Genomic DNA, 24,050 nt, shown 5'->3' with positions numbered 1-24,050 from the left:
CCATCTGCTCTCTCCTGTGTGTTGTGGTGCTTGAAATAACCTTGAAATGGAGAATTAGAAATTGATACTTCTGCCTCCTGGCCTTGCATTAAACCACCTACATTATTACTTGGTCTTTGGTCCGGTCATGCTCCTGGAGACGTTATTCCATAAAGTAATAACATGTCACTCTATCACGGACGTAGTAAACAGTCACGCCGAGCCACAGACCGCAGCGGCTACGTGTTCATTCTTCTAGTAAGAACACAATTGGCCCCGACAACCAAACCCTGATGGCTTCTATGATATTACATTTTTCTCCAAGCGGTACATTATATTGGTACACAAACTGGGGGGTGCTAGAATGTGGTTTCCCTTTTTTTTTGTTTTTGGTATTGTCCAACATGAAAACAATTATTGTCATGTTCTGTCATTTGTGCAGTGGCGGGTAGGCGCTGTGTTGAGGGACACCCAGCCTGCACAATTTATGGGTGGTGCAAAATCTCAAAAACAGAAAAATATACTGTAATGTTGGTCATTATTAAAGATATATATATGTGTATAGATAGCGCACAGGCCACGCAGATAGGAAACCTGGGTTTGAGTCCCCCCTCAAGCATCTCTGTGTGGAGTTTGCATGGTCGTACATTCCAAAAACATGCTAGGTTAATTGGCGACTCCAAATTGTCCATAGGTATGAATGTGAGTGTGAATGGTTGTTTGTCTATATGTGCCCTGTGATTGGCTGGCTGGCAACCAGTCCAGGGTGTATCCCGCCTCTCACCCGAAGACAGCTGGGATAGGCTCCAGCACCCTCGCCACCCTGGTGAAGATTAGAGGTAGAAAATGAATGAATGAATAATGCACACCATTATGGTAGTGCTGTTAAACTATTTTTAATCAGATTAATCACAGTTTTTCCCTAATTATTTAATCATGATTAATCACCATTTCCAACTATATCTGAAATTTTTACTGATTTTGTGAGGCATACATATTCAAGATGCCGCCACCGCTGTTGTGTTTTATTTTTCACTTTGTTAAGTTAACGCTAGGGGTTCGTTTGTATGCTGATTTGTGAAATCAACAAAGTTCTGGTAACAAACAGAATACGCAAAATACTGTAAGTATTAGAGTACATGTCATCATAAATGTAACTGTCGATTATTTGTCCTTTTTTTTTCAGAAAAAAATCAGTAAGAAATTCTGATATAGTTGAAAATGGTGATTAATCATGATTAATTAGAAAAACTGTGATTAATCTGATTAAAAATAGTAAAAACAGCACTACCATAATGGTGTGCATTATTCATTCATTCATTTTCTACCGCTGATCTTCACCAGGGTGGCGAGGGTGCTGGAGCCTATCCCAGCTGTCTTCGGGCGAGAGGCGGGCTACACCCTGGACTGGTGGCCAGCCAATCACAGGGCACATATAGACAAACAACCATTCACACTCACATTCATACCTATGGACAATTTGGAGTCGCTAATTAACCTAGCATGTTTTTGGAATGTGGGAGGAAACCGGAGTACCCGGAGAAAACCCACGCATGCACGGGGAGAACATGCAAACTCCACACAGAGATGGCCGAGGGTGGAATCGAACTCAGGTCTCCAGGCTGTGTGGCCTACGTGCTAACCACTTGTCCCATAAATAACATCAATATTAAAAAAAAAAAAAAAGACATTCCATAACACAGACATAATTCAAAGTTCCCTTACTGTCCATGAGCCTCCAGTTGAGCAGCGGGTCGTAGACAAAGGCCTCCAGCACGGCCATGACGCTGTCTCTGTGCTCCCTCAGAACCTCCATCACAGTGTGGCATGTGATACGGTAGTTGCCGTCCAGGCCTGTCACCTGACACGTACACAAACACAGCCACGTATTAATTAGCATTTGCTGACATCTCCTGGTGGCTTGTGTGCAGTTTATGAAGGTTTTTGAAGGTTCCACTGTAATATTGTGCCACCTACCTCCATGGCGTTGGTCAGCATCCTTGTTAACCTGAAGGGAATCTTCTCAGGGAATTTTTCTCTCGTCATGGCAACCTGTTCAATAATGTCACCCTGGTTAATCTTGGGCAAAATTAAATATGACTAAAAGCTTTAGTATAAATTTGTACATATTGGTAGATTACTACTGTGTGGGATGAAGTTCTTATCCTAACCATGTGAGAAGATGACATTGTTTTTGGTGCCAGATTGTTCCCAATTGTTAGTGTGTTTGTGTCTCTCACCTCAAAACAATCTCCAAAGTCAATATGGAGGATTTTCCCGCTTAAACGATCCAGCATCAAATTGGACGGATGCCTTTAAAGGGGGAAAAAACATTAAAAAAAACAAGAACATAATCTCCCTATAAACAGTCGCCGTCATGTGACAATACTGTGTGACATCACCGACCTGTCGCCCAGTCCCAGGATGTAGCCCACCATTGACATCACAGCCAGGGAGCGAGTGTAATTGGTCCTCCTGTCAAACCACACCTATAGAAGAAATAATCATGATAGTCTGTATAAAGAGAGGGCTGCACGGTGGTCAAGTGGTTAGCATCTCTGTACGACTCCAAATTGTCCATAGGTATGAATGTGAGTGTGAATGGTTGTTTGTCTACTATATGTGCCCTGTGATTGGCTGGCCACCAGTCCAGGGTGTACCCCGCCTCTCGCTTGAAGACAGCTGGGATAGGCTCCAGCATACCTGCGACTGATTATTTCTTTGTATTCGCCAATGAGTCAACATTAGCATTGCATGGTGATTTCATGGCAGATGTTTGTGACTGGGGCTGCACGGTGGACGAGTGGTTAGCGCGCAGGTCTCACAGCTAGGAGACCCGAGTTCAATCCCACCCTCGGCCATCTGTGTGTGGAGTTTGCATGTTCTCCGATTTCCTCCCACATTCCAAAAACATGCTAGGTTAATTGGCGACTCCAAATTGTCCATAGGTATGAATGTGAGTGTGAATGGTTGTTTGTCTATATGTGCCCTGTGATTGGCTGGCCACCAGTCCAGGGTGTACCCCGCCTCTCGCCCAAAGACAGCTGGGATAGGCTCCAGCACCCCCGTCACCCTTGTAAGGATTAGCGGTAGAAAATGAATATTAATTTTTAATCAGATTAATCACAGTTTTCTAATTAATTCATTAATCATGATTAATCGCCATTTGCAACAATATCGGAATTCTTTACTGATTTTTTTTTCTTTAAAAAAAGGATAGATAATCGGACAGATGATGACATGTACTCTAATACTTACAGTATTTTGCGTATTCTGTTTGTTACCAGTTAACAATTCACCTCTCCTCCATTGTATTCCTGTCTGTGTTTTAGCTTGTAACCAAGTGTCCTCGACATACTTTTACACTTTTTCAAGTTCACTCATTCGTTCTCAAAGAGTGGGAGAGCAGAGCACCTCACCTCAGAACTTGGACTCTTTAGCCACAAGAGTTTGGCCAGATCGTCTCCGGCTGTGTTGTTCACAGCGTGCTCAAACACCTCCACCTTCTCCATCAGCGTCAGGTGATCATAGTCAGGCGCCATCTGAAAGAAAGTGCGGGAAACATATTATACATATAACTTCATAATTTGCACTGCATGAGAAAATGAAAAAGAGAATAACTACGTCGTACCCTGAGCATGATGCGATGTTCAATGTTCAGGAGTATCTTCTTCTTCTCTCGGTAGTCTCTAATGAGGGCGTGTAGCGTGTCACAGTGGGGAACCCAGCCGATCAGGCCCGAGTTAGTGGACAGGGGGATCACGGCGTAGCGTTGGATGCTGAAATGTGTAACACAAAATAAAGCATCAATAACGTCTAATTCGTATGATGCACACTCACAGCTGTGAGGGTACCTTAGGTTCTTGCGTAAAGACGCAGGGTCGTTAGCCAGCAGAGTGTTGACGAGACCAAAGAGCTGCATGACTCTCTCGTCCTGCCTGAGGTCCTCGTGGCCCTTCAACAGGAACATGAACTCATGGCCGTTACTGCCTGCAGGGGGAGCCACAAAAAAAAACACCACCACTGTAATTTGCATACAACCTTTAATGTTGTTGACATAGTAAAGACGTTGATGTTTTATAGTTCTCGTACGCTCCTTGAAGACCATCCAAGTACAAGCAATGTGTTTCCTGTTGCCATAGAAGTCCGCCGGTAAATCTAAGTGAGGGGGCCTGGCAAGTGGGTGACGGGTCTTAATCTCAAGTCCTGCTCCACAGGTCACTTGATTTATTGCCTTTCATTTTTTACAGCCGATGTTGTGTATCACTGATGGGGAAACATGAGAAGAGGTACGACCACGACGCTGGCCCCAGTGGGGGAAAAAAGTGGGAGGTAAAGCAAACCGTTTGTGATTAATGGCAGCGTGATTTGGCTCGGAGACAAGGTGACTTTACGGTGAGCGTGACGTTTTTAAAAAGGCGTTGTGTTGTATTTCAAAGTCCTCCGTGTAGCGGAATGTTGCTATTATTTATTTATTTGGGTCTTCAAAATTATTGTCAAAAGATTGGGATGGTTTATGTACGCATGCAAATTGTCATCACTAGTACGACTGGAGCGGCACCGGAAAGGTCCACCATATCAACATAAGCTGTTTTTGATGATAAAATAACAGAAATGGAATGAATCTGTTTAAAGGTTGCAATCACAAAACATTGATTAATGTAATAACTGTCATACAAGTGTAAAAAGAAGACAATCACTAGCACATACATCGCTAGTTTTATGTTCGGGACGATGCCTATCGACGATATCTACATTAAAAAAAAAGACTGGTAATGCACGCAAAGCCGCAGACCTCACAGCTTGGAGACGCGGGTTCGATTCCACCCTAGGCCATCTCTGTGTGGAGTTTGCATGTTCTCCCCGTGCATGCGTGGGTTTTCTCCGGGTACTCCGGTTTTCATCCCACATTCCAAAAACATGCTAGGTTAATTGGCGACTCCAAATTGTCCATAGGTATGAATGTGAGTGTGAATGGTTGTTTGTCTATATGTGCCCTGTGATTGGCTGGCGACCAGTCCAGGGTGTACCCCACCTCTCGCCCGAAGACACCTAGGATAGGCTCCAGCATGCCCGTGACCCTCATGAGGAAAAGTGGTACAAAATGAATGAATGAATGTTTCAGTCTAGGCAGCACGGTGGTCAAGTGGTTAGTGCGCAGGCCTCACAGCTAGGTGACCCGAGTTCGATTCCACCCTCGACCATCTCTGTGTGGAGTTTGCATGTTCTCCCCGTGCATGCGTGGGTTTTCTCCGGGTACTCCGGTTTCCTCCCACATTCCAAAAAACATGCTAGGTTAATTGGCGACTCCAAATTGTCCATAGGTATGAATGTGAATGGTTGTTTGTCTATATGTGCCCTGTGATTGGCTGAGCGACCAGTCCAGGGTGTACCCCGCCTCAATAAACCCAATAAAACATAAAATACTATATTCTATATAATAATAATACAATGTTTTCAAGATAAATGGTATCAGAGACGGCTGTGTTCACCATTCTTCCATATTCCTTATAAACACGATGTACTACATTGTTTGAGTTCCTTGCATAATCTGTTCCATTATTTCACTTGTGTGATTAGGCTGCACGGTGATCGAGTGGTTAGCGTGCAGACCTCACAGCTAGGAGACCAGGGTTCGATTCCACCTCTCTCTGTGTGGAGTTTGCGTGTTCTCCCCGTGCATGCGTGGGTTTTCTCCGGGTACTCCGGTTTCCTCCCACATTCCAAAAACATGCTAGGTTAATTGGCGACTCCAAATTGTCCATAGGTATGAATGTGAGTGTGAATGGTTGTTTGTCTATATGTGCCCTGTGATTGGCTGGCGACCAGTCAAGGGTGTAGGGATAGGCTCCAGCACCCCCGCGACCCACGTGAGGACAAGCGGTAGAAAAAGAATAAATGAATGAATGCACGCAAAGCAATGAACAACTTCATGCTTTGTCTCCTTTTTGCGTGATGCATTCAGGTGCACTCGTAATTGTGAGTGTTCGCTGCTAATTATGTTTTTGTTTTATTCACGTACCCCCCCCATATGACAATGGATGTGCCCCACTTTGGGACAAAACTTTATGAATCTTTTCAAAGATTCATAACAACCTGCCGCTCATCCTTACCCATGATGGTGAGTTTGCGAGGGCGCTGCTTGGAGGTGATGACCTGCAGGGAGGGTGCAATGGACTGGATTCGGATGATGGGCTGATTGGGGTCGTAAGTTCCTGGCACGGCCAATTCCAGGTCGCGACACATCAGCAGCTTGGGAGAAACGTACTGCAGCTCCAGGGAAGTCAGCTAGTATGCAATTTTGAAGAGGAGAAAAAAGTTAATGAGATGAGGTTGACGATGCGGTAGAGGAAAATGAAATAAAAGTAGAGATATATGCAGTTTGTGACGAATTTTGCACACCAATAAATACACACTCTGTCTCATTAAACGATCACATTTTACATCTTATCACACCCAATGTGCATCATGAAGCACATCTTATGCTTTTTCCACACTTGTGGATGCTGATGTAATTTCATCCCTGCATCAACCAGCAGCCTGGCTGTACCCTGGAGTGGGTTTATTTCTGTGGATACCTCGCAGGCACATATTTGCAGCAATCCCAGCACCTTATTATGTCGCTGTGCATTTCATAATATCGCAGCGGGGAGAATCCCACCTCCCTGAAGGCAGCACCCTTGTCACAGTCTGTTATTTATGTTGGGGGTTTATGCTGTGGTTTATTCTCCGTGTGCACTTTGTGGTTCTTTCTGATTTGTACGTGTCTGATCCTTGTCTCGGGGCTGCACGGTGTTCAAGTGGTTAGCGTGCAGGCCACGCAGCTTGGAGACCCGAGTTCGATTCCACCCTCGACCATCTCTGTGTGGAGTTTTAGGTATGAATGTGAGTGTGAATGGTTGTTTGTCTATATGTGCCCTGTGATTGGCTGGCCACCAGTCCAGGGTGTACCAAGACAACTGGGATAGGCTCCAGCACTCCCGCAACCTTTGGGAGGAAAAGCGGTAAAAAATGAATGAATGAATGAATCCTTGTCTCTTTTGTCAGGAGCCAATCACGACCAGCTTGTCAACCCACTGGAAATCAACTGCATATTTGTATATTTATTAGGTATACTTTTTGAGTGTTAAGTTGCTGTGTGATGAATTCAGTATTCTTATTTCCGGGTTCAGTGTGACTATATAGTTCCCTGGTGAGTCTGCTCCATGCTAGTTGTAGTCTCCTGTTTTGGACAGGAAAAGTTTAGTTGTATATTTTGTCTTTTTGCCCAGTGTTGTCTCTTTTGTCAGGAGCCAATCATGACCAATCATGAGCTGTCAGTGCACTCACAACCAGCTTGTCAACCCACTGGGAATCGCAGGAGGTTGTTATATATAACAGTGTAACAACTGCATGTTTGTATATTTATTAGGTATACTTTTTGAGTGTTAAGTTGCTGTGTGATGAATTCAGTCTTCTTATTTCCGGGTTCAGTGTGAGTATATAGTTCCCTGGTGAGTCTGCTCCATGCTAGTTGTAGTCTCCTAGGTTGTCATGCCCTTATGTTTCATATGTTTTGGACAGTGAAAAGTTTGGTTGTATATTTTGTCTTTTTGCCCAGTGTTGTCTCTTTTGTCAAGAGCCAATCACAAGCTGTCAGGGCACTCACAACCAGTTTGTCAACCCACTGGAAATCGCAGGAGGTTGTTATATATAACAGTATAACAACTGCATGTTTGTATATTTATTAGGTATACTATTTGAGTGTTAAGTTGCTGTGTGATGAATTCAGTGTTCTTATTTCCAGGTTCAGTGTGAGTATATTAGTTCTCTGGTGAGTCTGCTCCATGCTAGTTGTAGTCTTCTTGGTTGTCATGCCCTTATTTTTCAGTGAAAAGTTTGGTTGTATATTTTGTCTTTTTGCCCAATGTTAAACCTTTTTTTTTAAAGCTGCAGTCTACGATTGCGACCCCCTTTTGGGCCCACCTCGCCTTGCCACCAAACCCCAACCTTAACAGCTGAATCCTTAAGTGTACAGTAAAAATAGGTGACATTCTTTAACGTTTAAATGTGAGATACTTGAGGTGCGTTCAATGACCTAAAATTAAAAGAGGATGGGGAATTTAACCAGAGCTTACATACCTGTGGCAACTGTTTGGAGATGCGTCTGAACACGTGGTAGTAAAGGTCCCAGGCCTGGGTCAAGTCTTTCACGTTTCCAGAGCGCATGTACTTCCTGCACCAATCCTGAGCCTCCATCAGATCCCGACCATAAGCCTTGAGCATGAAGAAATAAATGAAAGATTTAGTGCTTGTAAAAAAAAAAAAAATAAATAAAAAAAAAAATCATTCTATATAATCCTGGTCAGAACCAGCTGTACCTTCCTGAGAACGGTTTAACACCAATCTGCCAGAGACGCACCTGATTGAACGAGGTCTCTTTCAGGGTCTGCGGCCCCCTCTCCATCATGGCGTGTAGAGGCTCCAGGACAGCGAACATGCCCTTGACATTGCGCTCCCCAAAGTAGAGTCGAGACGCCTCCTCCAGGCCCTCGTGCCACATTTCGTGCCACAGGATGGCCACTCTGATAAGCTCCTCGCTCACCTGAGACCAATGACGCAGGAGAAGACCTCAAAAACTTGTAAAACTCAAAACTTTGGGTAGTTTATAGCGGTCTAGCAGTACATGTATTTGGGCCCGTAGAGCCCACAATTGGGTCTAGAGAAAAATCCAAAACTTGATAACCCTCTTCTGTCAAAGTTTGGCAAGCAGTGTGTGTACTAGTACTACTAAAAGTTTGTACCATGATGGCTTGCTGAACCAGAGTGTTGCAGTGTTCACACATGTTCTTCAGGATCTTGTTAGCGGCATTGTGGCGAGCGGTGGTGGTGGATTTGGAGGCCACGGTCAGCGGGTAGATCAATGCCTGGAGACGAGCAGTTCAAATGTAATCGGTGCTTACCAGTTAGGATGATAGATTTCGGTTTCGGTCGCAGGCTTACTTGGGGGTGATAGCGGCCGATGTCGGTTAGCAGCTGGTGGATGAGGCGACCCACCAGAGCACGAGGAGTGTCGATTCGAGCTATGAGCTGCGGGATCACCTAAAACGGCACAAACGTTGAAGTTGAAATGTAAAAAAAAAAAATGCTAATAATCAATTTTTACATTTCTAGTTTAAAAAAATATGCTAAATTATAGTTATCTACCTTATCTACCAAGTTATTATATGTGAGAATATGACTACTTTGTTTATTTGTGAAATAAAGATAGCTTTTGTTTGACAGAATTCTAAATATTTATGCTAATAATCAGGGCTGCATGGTGTACGAGTGGTTAGTATGCAGGCCACACAGCTAGTTCGATTCCATGGGAGGAAACCGGAGTGCCCGGAGAAAACCCACGCATGCACGTGCAGCCCACATAATAAATTTGTATCAAAAAAATAAATGTAAATGTAAATAAACGGCGGACAAGTGGTTACCACACAGGCCTCACAACTAGGAGACCCGAGTTCAATTCCAACCTCGGCCATCTCCGTGTGTTCTCCCCGTGCATGTGTGGGTTTTCTCCGGTTTCCTCCCACATTCCAAAAACATGCTAGGTTAATTGGCGACTCCAAATTGTCCATAGGTATGAATGTGAGTGTGAATGGTTGTTTGTCTATATGTGCCCTGTGATTGGCTGGCTGACAACCAGTCCAGGGTGTACCCTGCCTCTAACTTGAAGACAGCTGGGATAGGCTCCAGCACCACCCGCAACCCTTGTGAGGATAAGCGGTAAAAAATGAATGAATAAATGTGTATTTTCTATATTACAGTTTTCTCCCTTTAAGAGGATTTATATTTATTTATATATTTATATTTATTTTAGATAACTTAATTGTGTGTTTTTTTGCCTGTAGTAAAATAGCGGAATTATAACCAGTGTTGCTTCCCATTATGAGAAAATGCTAATTAAGACTAGCTTATGTGCATGTCTTACCTGCAGCCAGGTGTCTATTTGAATGGTCTTGATGCCCTCCACCAGGGCCTCATTCACCTCAGGCCAATGCCCATAGTCGAACCACAGAGTCAAAACCCTGAAAAGCACAACCAACAAAATAGACTGTTATGTTCCCAGCAAGCAAGCGACCACTAGAGGTCGCCCTACACCAACATTCTAAGTCTACATGGTGAAACGTGTTGCAGTCATTTCAGTCACCTCAGAGTGTCCTGCAGGTTGTTGCCTCTGGACAGAGAGATGGAGCGGAAGAAGCCTTGAACGGCAGGAACCGTGTACATGAGCAATGTCTTGGAGAGGTCCTGTGTGGACAAGCACATGTGTGGAATTGATTGATTGATTGGTGTCTTCCTGTAGCAACCTGTACTGTGCTGTTGATTACTAGTTTAGACTGAATAGCGCCTCTGCTGGTTGAAGTCAAGTAGTGCATGCCATTTTGCTGTATTCATTCATTTTCTACCGCATTTCCTCACAAGGGTTGCGGGGGTGCTGGAGTCTATCCCAGCTGTCTTCGGGCGTGAGGCGGGGTACACCCTGGACTGGTGGCCAGCCAATCACAGGGCACATATAGACAAACAACCATTCACACTCACATTCATACCTATGGACAATTTGGAGTGGCCAATTAACCTAGCATGTTTTTGGAATGTGGGAGGAAAACCGGAGTACCCGGAGAAAACCCACGCATGCACGGGGAGAACATGCAAACTCCACACAGAGATAGCCGAGGGTGGAATTGAACCCTGGTCTCCTAGCTGTGAGGTCTGCGCGCTAACCACTAGTCCAACGTGCCGCCCGTACTGCCAACCAGTCCCAATGAATGCTAATATGATGGTGTAGATCTTAGTTGACTATTTGAATAAAGGCGTTCAATTCCGTCCGTCCGTCCGTCTCACACCTCATTGACTTTTTTCTGTCCCGGACTGTGGTCGCTGCAGTCCATCTCGCTGTCGCTGTTACTAGCCTCGCTGTTAGCGCTGGCGCCGCTGGCGTGCCTCAGCTTCTTCTTCTCGTCGCGGGCCTGGTTTTGGTGCTTGTAGTGCAGCACCGCCTCAAAGTTCATCACTGCCCAAGCGTGCCAGGCCTGTAAAGAAAGTCGGGGTGGGGGTGAGTGGAAATGACGGCTCATGATGTCATTTTTCCAAATTTAAGGTAGGACACGATGTCCCCACGGGGGTTGATCCACGTGTGCGGTGTTATGCAACCAAGCTAATAAAAGGTTAAAAGCTTAAGGGAGTTGGCGAGGACGGATGAGTAGGAAGTTGGGTAGGTGAGTAAAATATAAACATCCCAGTAGGTCCGCAGGACTGGATTGGATTAAATAAAGAATAAAAAAAAAACATCCCTTAAAATCGTTGATATCATCAGACCAGGCATAATTTACCGACTTGACATAAATTAGCCATGCAGCCACTAAACAACATTCCCGACAATGAAGGACAAGCTTTCTTCTTGTCAGGAAAACCTCCTGCTGACACAGCTGGAATTTTTTTACTGTGGTCAGTGAAGTTGAAAGGTTAGAGTGTAAAGGGTGACATGTGTGTGTGTGTGTGTGTGTGTGTGTGTGTTGAGGGTGCGTTTAAGGGGGCTGACCTTGTACCAGTTGCGGTCGTGCTCTGTGGAATGGCTGTAATACTGCAAGACCTTGGGAATGGTGCTCTCATTGATGCCCTGCAGACTGAGCTGCCACTCTCCCAGCTTCAGGAAGCATCTGTGCAGAGGACAAACGCAGACAAGTCATTATCATCGGAAGACGGCGAAATCAAAATGAAAACAGTAAATTGTTACAGGAGGTCAGAGGTCATCCCCTTCTGTTTGAAGCTCTGCATTAGAAAAGTCAAAGTTATGGTAATGGTTTAATTTTCATCTGAACATGCATCAGATTACAATTGAATGCATCACATAATCAGTTCACAGTTCCACATGTCCAAAAGGAGTAGGAAGAAGCAAAGCTTATTAAATCCTACCCCTCCATCTGGTACTTTTACAATCAGTAACTGGTACATTTGTTCACTTCCTGCTTTCCTAATATATTTTATTTCATTTTGTTTTATGTACATTTGTTCACTTCCTGCTTTCAAAATATAGTTTTTTTTAATTAATTTATTTTATTTTATTTTTGTCACATTACGAAGTACGAGGTTCAGCTTGTTGAGTCACAATATAGATATACACAATAAAGAACATTAACACACCCGATTTTTTGTCTTTAAAAAAATAATAAAAAAAAATTTAGCATTTATGATCTTTTTATTAAATGGTAAATACTATAAATACTGGTAATACTATATAAATGGTATACTATATACAAATACAGTGGAGTGAAAAAGTTTTATAAGTTTGTTTCAGATCATGGCTGCACGGTGTACGAGTGGTTAGCACGCAGGCCTCACAGCTAAGAGACCCGAGTTCAATTCCACCCTCGGCCATCTCTGTGTAGAGTTTGCATGTGTGGGTTTTCTCCGTGTACTCCGGAATAGTACTCCACATTCCAAAAACATGCTAGGTTAATAAGCGACTCCAAATTGTCCATAGGTATGAATGTGAGTGTGAATGGTTGTTTGTCTATATGTGCCCCGCCTCTCGCCTGAAGACAGCTGGGATAGGCTCCAGCACCCCCGACCTTCGTGAGGATAATCGCAGGAAGTCGTTATATATAACAGTATAACAACTGCATGTTTGTATATTTATTAGGTATAGTTTTTGAGTGTTAAGTTGCTGTGTGATGAATTCAGTGTTCTTAGCGACTCTCGTGAGGATAGGCGGTAGAAAATGAATGAATGAATGAAGTAAAGTTCAATACACCGAGGACTGTTTGTCCAAAAAAAAAAAAAAGGGGAGTTAATTCTCCTTTGACTTTGAGAGAATAACGCAGGCGCATTTATCAAATCTATGTCTAATAAAACTTCACGTATCGACTAAAAAAGGTTTCACAAGCACATTTTTAATGACTTTTTCTACAGTTACACCCAGCGCCGCACTTTTGACTCCACTTAATCCATCAAACCGCTGGATGATAAGACGCTTCTCACAGGCGATCGTCTAGCATGGTCTGCACAGAAACACTGACATATGTTTAACCCAAGTCGAGTGCTTGGCACACATGGTGTTGTCATCTCATCCATCAGCTGTCCAACAGCCCAAGCCCCATTTGCAGAATACCTAAACTAAATTGTTTTTTGGGAGATTATGTAATTTCTCTTGAGCGCTTTTCCATGCAAGGAGACATTCACGTGTAGGTGCTTTAAAAAAAAAAAAAAAAGGTTTTCCCTCAAAGTACTTCAAACTGCAAACAGGTTGAGGGAGTAAAATAGTTGTTTGTGGGAACAATGTGTCATTTGGACAGAAAACGCCGCCAGGCTTACCGAGCTTAGTCACACACACTACATACTGTAGGATTCTTCAAGGGTGGCGAGACGTTCATGTGACGGCGGAAAAACGGCATCGTTGGGAATACAGGTGTAACTCTATACTATGGCATGACGATTGTGTGCACTCCAAAGTGTGTCACAGCACGTCTGGAGGTAGACGGTCCTTGTCGGACAAGATACAGGTGTTGTCGCTAACATTCCTCAGGAAGGATGGAAGCAGTTTTCCAAAATAGACACATGTCACGCTTCTTTGTTGTCATGTGTAACTCATTAGAAACAATAAAGCATTTGTTTGAAGTAGACGTCCGCCGAGGCAGAATAATCATGTTCATGTGTTACAGATCTATAACTTTTTAAATGACAATTTACAGTATAGGGCGGCACGGCGGTCGAGTGGTTAGCGCGCAGACCTCACAGCTAGGAGACCAGGGTTCAATTCCACCCTCGGCTATCACTGTGTGCAGTTTGCATGTTCTCCCCGTGCATGCGTGGGTTTTCTCCGGGTACTCCGGTTTCCGCCCACACTCCAAATTGTCCATAGGTATGAATGTGAGTGTGAATGGTTGTTTGTCTATATGTGCCCTGTGATTGGCTGGCCACCAGTCCAGGGTGTACCCCGCCTCTCGCCCAAAGACAGCTGGGATAGGCTCCAGCAATAAATGAAGACATCCGACTTGCAAGTCATGTTTGTAGTTTGTATGTTAAAAGTTGAAATACTTAGAAAGCAACTGGCCGGACGGATTCAAACACTTGGTGGGCCGCATGTGGCCCCCAGACCACAGTTTGCCCACCCCTGAACTAGTTGCTTGTTCTGGTCTTACGGCATGATAAATGGATAATTCTCGCCTCCAGTCAAGAATAGTGGCGGTCTAAGGATGCACGAGTGCTGCCGGTACTGGGAAGCTACACATCATGGCGGTTTTCCAAGATGATGATGAGCTCAAACACATTCCAAGATTCCAAGTGGAGGAAGCTGAAGGTGACTGCCAAATGTCTAATCCAGTCCTGAACCCTACTGAGTACCTCAAATAGAAGGAAGAGGGAGGCGGGTTGGGTGTGTAATAATGCTAAGAGCCCCAGTTGGTGCCAATAAGGTGCCTAGTGGCGTGCAGTGGCTCAAACTGCCTCCCAAGTGGCTCGTGGTGGCCCGTAACAGTGGCAAAAATTGAGTTTGGCGGCAAGAAAATTTCAAAATGTTTAAAATCTTTGTCGTGCCAATTGTTTGATATGCAAGTGTCCACCACGTGGAACCAAATGTCACAAACCTATCGCCTATTGGAATCCACTGGAATGTAATGGCATGAGCCAAGTTGCACCAATGATGCTAGGATTCCAATGGGTCGGCAGCAGTTGGTGCCAGTTTGCGCCTAAGATTATGTGATTGGTGCGTTGTGGCGCCGAATAACGGCAACATGGCAACATGCCGAGCCAACTGGCACCAAGTGGCACCAACTGGCGCCGGTCCAGTGGATTCCTAGCATAACATCCACCAGTTCCACCAATGGGTGTGGTGAACTATTCTATTTGAAGATTAGCAGCAACGTCGGAAATGAATGTATGGATTGATCCCGGCTAGCAAACAAACCATTTTAGCTCATTTTGAGTGAAGTCGATGCATTTGCTGTCACGTTAACCGTAACAGTTCAAGTAATTATGCCCAAAAGCATGATAATATGTTATATGGTTATTTCCCATTCACTTGAATTGGTCACGGGTCTGTAAAAGGCCATCAACCGGGTACGGATTCAGACCTAGGTTCGCCATTTGTTGCTGGCTGTCCTAAAATAATTAAGAATGAAATGAAAGTACTGCAGTCACTTTTTGGAGACAATGTCATCCATTTAATCCGGTGTTTGACAGCTTTTTGAATAGCTGACAAGGTTTTTGAAAGCGGCTTCATGGTTTTCCCACATTGGGGCTGCATCATTCTGCCAGAGCTGTCAAGGCAAGCATTCAGTGGGAGGGGTGCGTGCGTAGGAAAATAAAATAAAATAAAATATGGAAGCGTCGGTGTGGAGGCAGCAACTTTTTTTTTAGGTGTTTAATGAGTAGCTGAGTGCTAAAGTTGTTTTTCTTTCATTCAGTGAATCTGGCAAGCCTTGAGAAGGCTGTTGGTATTTATAAGATGGCGACATAAAGACCATTTCTCAGTTTCTCAGTCATTAGTATCATCAGTAATTGTAGAAAAAGAAAAACAAACCTGGCCATCAGTTTGTGGAGCTCCAACTTGTGTTGTTGGTCCTCGGCCGCAATGGCATGCTGGGCCTGCTGCTGCATCCCTTGCACAAAGTGCTGCATGTGCTGGAAGGCATCGATCTGAAGAAGAGGAACAAAGCAATCTATGAGAAATACATAATTATATTATATATGTATATATTATATTATATCTGTGGCTTCACTTTGTGGGTGGGTCCGCTAAGGGGTGAAATTACAATCATTTGAAACACATATGGGCTGCACAGTGGAGGAGTGGTTAGTGCGCAGGCCTCACAGCGAGGAGACCCGTGTTCAATTCCACCCTTGGCCATCTCTGTGTGGAGTTTGCATGAAAAAAAAAATTATAAGTTCATTCATTCATTCATTTTCTACCGCTTTTTCCTCACGAGGGGTGCTGGAGCCTATCCCACCTGGCGGGGTACAACCTGGACTGGTGGCCAGCCAATCACAGGGCACATATAGACAAACAACCATTCACACTCACATTCATACCTATGGACAATTTGGAGTCGCCAATTAACCTAGCATGTTTTTTGGAATGTGGGAGGAAACCGGAGTACCCGGAGAAAACCTACGCATGCACGGGGAGAACATGCAAACTCCACACAGAGATGGCTGAGGGTGGGATTGAACCCTGGTCTCCTAGCTGTGAGGTCTGCGTGCTAACCACTAGACCGCCATGCAGCCAAATTTATAAGTTATTATATCTATATATGTTTATATTATATGACTATTTTGTTTATTTGTGAAATAAAGATAGCTTTTGTTTATAAAATATTTATACATAATCAGGGCTGCATGGTGTACGAGTGGTTAGCATGCAGGCCACACAGCTAGTTCAATTCCGTGGGAGGAAACCGGAGTGCCCGGAGAAAACCCACGCATGCACATGCAGCCCACATAATAAATGTATACCTAAAAATAAATGTGTAAGGCTGCACGGCGGACTAGTGGTTATCACACAGGTCTCACAGGTAGGAGACCCAAGTTCAATTCTACCCTCAGCCATCTCTGTGTGGAGTTTGCATGTTTTCCCCGTGCATGCGTGGGTTTTCTGAGACATCTGAGAGGCTGAAATCAGAATATATTTACATCATGAAATCCAAAAAATGATTAATTCTAATACCAAAATAGTTGTTGATTAATTTGATAATTGATTAATCATCATCAATCAACATTAGCGCATTCCCCCATTTCTAGTTGGTTCTTGCTATTAGTTAACACATGTTTATGGGTATCTGCAGTAAAGTGGGATGAACGGTTAGCGCGCAGGCCTCACAGCTAGGAGACCCAAGTTCAATTCCACCCTCAGCCATCTCTGTGTGGAGTTTGCATGTTCTCCCCGTGCATACGTGGGTTTTCTCCGGGTACTCCGGTTTCCTCCCACATTCCAAAAACATGCTAGGTTAATTGGCGACTCCAAATTGTCCATAGGTATGAATGTGAGTGTGAATGGTTGTTTGTCTATATGTGCCCTGTGATTGGCTGGCCACCAGTCCAGGGTGTACCCTGCCTCTCGCCTAAAGACAGCTGGGATAGGCTCCAGCACCCCTCGTGAGGATAAGCGGTAGAAAATAAATGAATGAACGAATGAAACACATATTCTATATTTTTGACACTTAAAATGATGACATGTGAATCAAAGTTGTGTTTCTCACTAAAAAAAAAATGTAAATCTGACATTTTTCTTGCAGCACTTAATGTTTACCGTGCATGGCGGCGGACTTTAATTGTGCACAAATTTATTGGAAACATAAAGTGATTTGATCCACGCATCAATCATTAACCACCGCCGTTGAACAACTGACTCATACCCGTCTAACGTTACAGACACTCTTTTAGTGTTGTGATGGAAATATAAATGTCTGCGGCACTGGCTCCGCCGACATGCCGACTCGATCCCTTTCGAGGCCCAGACAGGAAGTGTGAAAATCCTATCAAGTGATATTACTGTATTATTCCCCATCAAGGCGGGGTGGAGTCCTACCTTGCGGGTGCTCTTCCACATGTACTTCATATAAGCGTAGGTGACATGCGGGTGGGCTGTGGGCAGAGGGTGGTCCAGTTGCTTGGAGGGGTCAACGCCCAGGAGGAGCACCAGGGTCTTATGGGCTAAAGCCTGGAGGGAGGAGAACAAGGAAGTCAAAGTTGGCCAAATGCATGACAGCAGGAGGAAGAGCACTGTCAAGAGAATTTTACAGACCATGAACACCGACCCCCCCCCCCCGTGACCCATTGTTATTATGGGGGGGCGGGGGGGACTAAAAAAAAACCTCCTTGAGCCCTTACAGAGCTTCATTATATAAGCACCATGACACATCCTTAGCCAGGAGGGCATGCATAAGTAATTAGGAAGGGAAAGGAAAAGAGGTATCTTACAGGGTCATTTTTTCCAACACCTTGTATTCACATTCACCCCAACAGGCTTCCACTGCTTTCACTTTCAGTTACATCACTGTTAGCATTTTGTGTGTGTCTGACCGGCCGCCACGCTTAGCAATCAATGAGCGTAACGAGGGCGCTGAAAGATGGAAAACCACTGGAATCGAGCAGATACACAAATATTACTTTTCAAATGCTGATTAAGTATGTGCCATTACTTCATAATATAACACTGCACAAAAACAATATCCAAAACCAGGGGTTGGCAACCCGCGGCTCCGGAGCCCCACTTTGTTACGTATGTGCTTGAATATTTTTTAATACCCAAATGGGGAAAAAGTGCATCTTTGTAATGAGTTAATTTTCTGTGAGACAGTGAATGCATCCTGGCTGAGTTCTGGCTGGTGATTGGATAAGCTGGTGAAGGAATGAGGGTGTTTGGTAGGCATGGACAGATGCCTTTGTCTTCCCTGGCTAAGGTTTATACCTTACATGTGGCGAGAAACAGCACAAAACGCAAAAAAGGACCAATCAGCAGGGGTTCTATTGACCGACCAATGAGCAGACAGGATGCTAGGTTATCGCAGGTAACATATATAAAATATATATAAAGAAAAACAGTGGCCTGGGAAAAGACTTGAAGCAGAACTGGAGGTAGCAGAGATGTGGATGCTGAGGTTCTCACTGGGAGTGACCAGGATGGATAGGATCAGGAACAAGTACATCATAGAGATATTACATGTTAGAGGCCTTGGAGATAAAGTCCAGAGAGGCCAGACTGAGATGGTTGGGACATGTCCAGAGTCACAGTACATGTTGGAGTACAGAGATGAGGATGCTGAGGTTCTCACTGGGAGTGACCAGGATGGATAGGATCAGGAACAAGTACATCATAGAAACATTACATGTTAGAGGCCTTGGAAATAAAGTCACAGAGGTCAGACTGAGATGGTTGGGCCATGTCCAGAGTCACAGTACATGCTGGAGTACAGAGATGAGGATGCTGAGGTTCTCACTGGGAGTGACCAGGATGGATAGGATCAGGAAGAAGTACATCATAGAGACATTACATGTTAGAGGCCTTGGAAATAAAGTCAGAGAGGCCAGATTGAGATGGTTGGGACATGTCCAGAGTCACAGTACATGTTGGAGTACAGAGATGAGGATGCGGAGGTTCTCACTGGGAGTGACCAGGATGGATAGGATCAGGAAAAAGTACATCATAGAGACATTACATGTTAGAGGCCTTGGAGATAAAGTCAGAGAGGCCAGACTGAGATGGTTGGGACATGTCCAGAGTCACAGTACATGTTGGAGTACAGAGATGAGGATGCTGAGGTTCTCATTGAGAGTGACCAGGATAGATAGGATCAGGAAGGAGTACATCATAGAGACATTACATGTTAGACGCCTTGGAGATAAAGTAAGACTAGTTTCCCTCCAAAACCGTGATAGACTCATGCAATCGAACATTTAATTCAAATATGTGAAATATTGTGCCTGTTTGCATGACCTCTGTTGGCTTAAATTTGCCTGATTATTAACAATAAATACACTGACCAGACGTCCACTCTTTCCACAGAGGCTGGCGTACTTCAACCACGTTCTCATGTCCTCGTGGGGGCTGATCACCAGAGACCGGACCATCAGGATCCTTTGCCAGTCTTCCACAATACGCTGACAACCCTGACGGAGAAAACACACACACACACACAAAATAAAGCAAACGACAGATGAAATACTGTCTTGTTAACGTCATCAAAGAGAGGCAACTACTCCTGACATTTACGAGATGGTGCACATGAGGGCCATATCGTTAAAAGCCCTGAGGGCTATTATTGCTGTTTCAACCCCCCCCCTCACGTGAAGACTGTCCCACGTGCCAGAAAAAAAACACACATATATATAGGTCATTTTTTATGTATTTTCAAGAAGTAATCACTGGCATTCTGTGCATGGATATGATTTACACGAGGAAGACAGTATTATGAATTCAACTTGAGCGTGTAACATAATATTTTAAGTCTTTTTGCATTGAGGCGATTGAAATAAGGTATTTCAAGACGTTTTGGCCAAAAATGACATCTCATTGTGGGGAACGTTTCTGAGAGGGATCTCAATTTTTTTTACAATGTTCAGTCAATTTGACAGAGAGAAAAGACTGGAAAAATAGTGGTGGACGACATCAGCCTACAGGTTTTCGACACATGACACGATTAAATAAAATAAAAGGCATAGCGAAGAAGTAGGACAGGGCCTTTAGGCCAGTTAAAAAAAAAAATCAAAAGAGCTCATCTTTTATTATTGGGGAAAAAGTCTGGTCAAGGTTACCTTAATTTCACTACAGAGGGAATTTTGTGAGTTGGGAATTTTTTTGTTTCCAACTCTTATTCCACTTTTCGGACCTATAAATATAATTAGAATGTTATATTCTCATGTTAAACAATGCCAAAGTTTACGGTTTGAGCATTTGGAAGTGAGTCCTGAATGGCTTAAAACGCTCTGTTTCAAAAGGCGTGGTAAAACTGGCCATTTGTGACATCACAACGGGGTGGACTTGTTTTGCTTTTTGTGTTTTACAAGAAGAATCAAATGAACTGTTGACATCTAATTGTGGGGAACGTTTCTGAGAGGGATCTCAATTTTTTTTTACAATGTTCAGTCAATTTGACAGAAAGAAAAGACTGGAAAAATAGTAGTGGACGACATCAGCCTACAGGTTTTCGACACATGAAACGATTAAATAAAATAAAAGGCACAGCAAAGAAGTAGGACAGGGACTTTAGGCTAATTTCCAACTCTTATTCCACTTTTCTGACCTATAAATATAATTAGAATGTTGTATACTTGGGCTGCACGGTGGTCGTGTGGTTAGTCCGCAGACCTCACAGCTTGGAGACCCAAGTTCAATTCCACCCTCGGCCATCTCTGTGTGGAGTTTGCATGTTCTCCCCGTGCATGTGTGGGTTTTCTCCGGGTATTCCGGTTTCCTCCCACATTCCAAAAAAAAACATGCTAGGTTAATTAGCGACTCCAAATTGTCCATAGGTATGAATGTGAGTGTGAATGGTTGTTTGTCTATATGTGCCCTGTGATTGGCTGGCCACCAGTCCAGGGTGTACCCCGCCTCTCGCCCGAAGACAACTGGGATAGGCTCCAGCACCCCCGCAACCCTTGTGAGGATAAGTGGTAGAAAATGAATGAATGAATGTTGTATTCTAATGTTAAACTATGCCAAAGTTTGAGGTTTGAGCATTTGGAAATGAGTCCTGAATGGCTTAAAACGCTCTGTTTCAAAAGGCGTGGTAAAACTGGCCATTTGTGACATCACAGTGGGGTGGACTTGTCCTGCTTTTTGTGTTTTATAAGAAGAATCAAATGAACTGTTGAAAAAAAACAGTAAGTTATGTAACTTCAGGTGTGGGTATTAAGTACAGTACATTGGCCCAAGAATCAGACATTTTTGGAGGGAAACTACTCACATTTCCGGAAAAAAAAAAAAAACAAACAAAAAAAAAAACAGCACAATACAGTATATGCTTTGAAGGGGCAATTCTATACTGATTCTAAGGAATCTGAAGGTCCGCAAGAAAAAAGTGGAGGAGTGCAAGATGTAACATCCACCACCTCCACCAGTGATATTATCATAACAACATATGCAGCTATGCTCAATTCCACATCCAAGAGGATTAAGGCCTCTGCTAGATCACAACAGTGCTCACAAAAATTGCTAACACTTCGGAAGCAATTTGAACAAATTCATCGTGACGTAAGCTACAAAGAGGTGGACGGACATGATGGATGATGAACCTCCTTGAGGCGGAGGTCGGAGTACAGTGGAAGCAGACGGCAAGGCCAAGTCTAACCCCCTTGACATGGGCGTGATGGGAGGAAGAGGAGGATGATGACTCCACTTTTCCTGCTCACTAATCCAGGTCCCCCCCCCCCCCAGTGCAGCAAAGGCCGACTCCCAGGGGCGCAGCCATGTATATGATGTTTACAGACGAGCCGCAGTCATGCTTGGAAGTCCGTGGCCAGATGCTCTGGATGTGGAAGGGGACCATGAGGGACCTGGATGATGGCAAAAGGCTTCCTCCAGCCCAGTACCTCCCTGCAGTACCGGTGTACTTAATTGACATTTATGTTTTTTAAGTGGGCCTCACAGCTAGGAGAACAAGGTTCAATTCCACCCTCGGCCATCTCTGTGTGGAGTTTGCATGTTCTCCCCCGCGCATGCTCCGGGTACTCCGGTTTCCTCCCACATTCCAAAAACATGCTAGGTTAATTGGCGACTCCAAATTGTCCATAGGTATGAATGTGAGTGTGAATGGTTGTTTGTCTATATGTGCCCTGTGATTGGCTGGTGACCCTTGTGAGGCCTACATATTGAAGATGCCGCCACCGCTGTTGTGTTTTATTTTTCACTTTGTTAAGTTAACGTTAGGTGTTTGTTCATATGCTGATTTGTGAAATCAACAAAGTAACGAACAGAATACACAAAATACTGTAAGTATTAGAGTATATGTCATTATATAACTGTAACTGTCAATTATTTGTCCTTTTTTTCAGAGAAAAATCATTAAGAAATTCAGATATAGTTGAAAATGGTGATTAATCATGATTAATTAATTAGAAAAACTGTGATTAATCTGATTAAAAATAATAAAAACAGCACTACCATAATGGTGTGCATTATTCATTCATTCATTTTCTACCGCTGATCTTCACCATGATTGGCTGGCCACCAGTCCAGGGTGTACCCCGCCTCTCGCCGAAAGACAGCTGGGATAGGCTCCAGCACCCCCGCGACCCTTGTGAGGATAATGAATGAATGAATGAACATTTGGTATAGTACAGAGGTACGTGAGGAAAAAGCGGTAGAAAATGAATGAATGTTTTTAAGTGTGCAGAAGTAGGGGGTACATCAGCTTCAGGTCAAAATAACTGAGGGGTGCATGACTGTAAAAGGTTTGGGAACCACTTCTCTAAAGTATATCCACATTTCATTTCTTTAGTCTTGTCCCTAGTGAAGATATAATAAAATGGTTCATCCATCCATCCATTTCCAGTACAAAACATTAGAATCAGGAAATAGAAGAGTTCTCCACGCTTCTCTGATAAAACTGCGACTCTGAGGCTGTGCTAGGAAAGCACTCGTGCACTCACGTCTGCACAAACTGTATGATGTTCGCCTTACAAAGCCTCCCTTGAGCAACAGTCGACCTTTCAACATCTGCTTTTAAGCTGCATTTACGCTTTTCACACGTGAGTTCAAGTCCGTGTGTGCTCGCCTTCATACATCATACTTGAAGGGTTGAGGTTTACCTGAAGCCTCTCCCACCACGTTTCTCGAATAATGTCCCTCCTCTCGGGCACAAGCTTGTACTGGATCACCTCCTCCAGCTCTGACAGCATCTGGCATGACACCATGGCCTGGAAAACACATGAAGGCGTCGGGGGTTGTGATTCCAAATATTACGATTTACGGGGAGACGATATACTGTAAATGTACACGGCTTGTACACGTGAACATGTGGTGGTGGTGGTGGCGAAGAATTGTACATACAAGACACAGTGGAAACTCTGGGAAAGTCAAACAAAAAGAGTTTGTACAGATAATTTAGACTGAATTTGACTGTTTACCCCGTAGGCTCGACTGTAGCTTTCTCCAGCCATGGCTGTCAGCTCAGCATCCAGTAGGTCTCTTGCTTTGTCAATGCACTGAAAAACAAATAAAGGGATAGCTGTGACTCAAGTGTGATTATTTAATTTCAGGTATTTTGAAGAATATTTTTCTTTTTTCTCTCATATTTATTTTTCAATTTTACTGAAACAATACCATAACATTTTTTTCATTTTTTTTAATATCCATGTTAGCTTGTGATGACTGGTGTGGTGACTGTATAGTTGGAGTGGTTTCATTCTTTCTTTTGTACTGGACGATGTACGATACGATGACGAGTAATGAACTGGTAGCTTTTGGCACGTAGTTGGGTGCCTCAATCTGGGTGAGGGTGGTTGGATGTGGGGTTTTCATTCCGGTAGACAAGGAATAATATATGTTTTGTTGGGATGAGGTTGGAATCTGGGTGGGAATAGATAAGTCTTGACTTCTTCCCATT

The 24,050-nt window shown here is 43.8% G+C and overlaps 1 protein-coding gene across 1 annotated transcript in view; it reads right to left on the bottom strand.

Moving 5' to 3' along the window:
* Positions 1-24,050, bottom strand: part of mtor (mechanistic target of rapamycin kinase) — a 90,209-nt gene that overhangs the window by 5,266 nt on the left and 60,893 nt on the right. The window contains exons 33-53 of the mRNA XM_058084201.2: positions 23,572-23,649; positions 23,254-23,361; positions 19,489-19,614; positions 17,534-17,665; positions 15,530-15,645; positions 11,552-11,669; positions 10,857-11,042; positions 10,160-10,260; positions 9,941-10,037; positions 8,962-9,060; positions 8,763-8,885; positions 8,381-8,563; positions 8,101-8,235; positions 6,093-6,267; positions 3,834-3,969; positions 3,611-3,758; positions 3,399-3,521; positions 2,386-2,468; positions 2,220-2,292; positions 1,957-2,031; positions 1,705-1,840 (exon numbers count right to left, since the gene is read on the bottom strand). Coding sequence (XP_057940184.2) covers positions 1,705-1,840; positions 1,957-2,031; positions 2,220-2,292; positions 2,386-2,468; positions 3,399-3,521; positions 3,611-3,758; positions 3,834-3,969; positions 6,093-6,267; positions 8,101-8,235; positions 8,381-8,563; positions 8,763-8,885; positions 8,962-9,060; positions 9,941-10,037; positions 10,160-10,260; positions 10,857-11,042; positions 11,552-11,669; positions 15,530-15,645; positions 17,534-17,665; positions 19,489-19,614; positions 23,254-23,361; positions 23,572-23,649 — 2,551 coding nt within the window. The remainder of the gene's footprint in view (positions 1-1,704; positions 1,841-1,956; positions 2,032-2,219; positions 2,293-2,385; positions 2,469-3,398; positions 3,522-3,610; positions 3,759-3,833; positions 3,970-6,092; positions 6,268-8,100; positions 8,236-8,380; positions 8,564-8,762; positions 8,886-8,961; positions 9,061-9,940; positions 10,038-10,159; positions 10,261-10,856; positions 11,043-11,551; positions 11,670-15,529; positions 15,646-17,533; positions 17,666-19,488; positions 19,615-23,253; positions 23,362-23,571; positions 23,650-24,050) is intronic.

This window comes from Doryrhamphus excisus, linkage group LG17 (assembly GCF_037039965.1).
Source record: "Doryrhamphus excisus strain RoL-2023G ecotype Guam linkage group LG17, RoL_Dexc_Guam_v1.1, whole genome shotgun sequence".
In the NCBI taxonomy this organism is placed as follows: domain Eukaryota; kingdom Metazoa; phylum Chordata; class Actinopteri; order Syngnathiformes; family Syngnathidae; genus Doryrhamphus; species Doryrhamphus excisus.
This window is presented reverse-complemented; position numbering and strand designations above follow the sequence as displayed.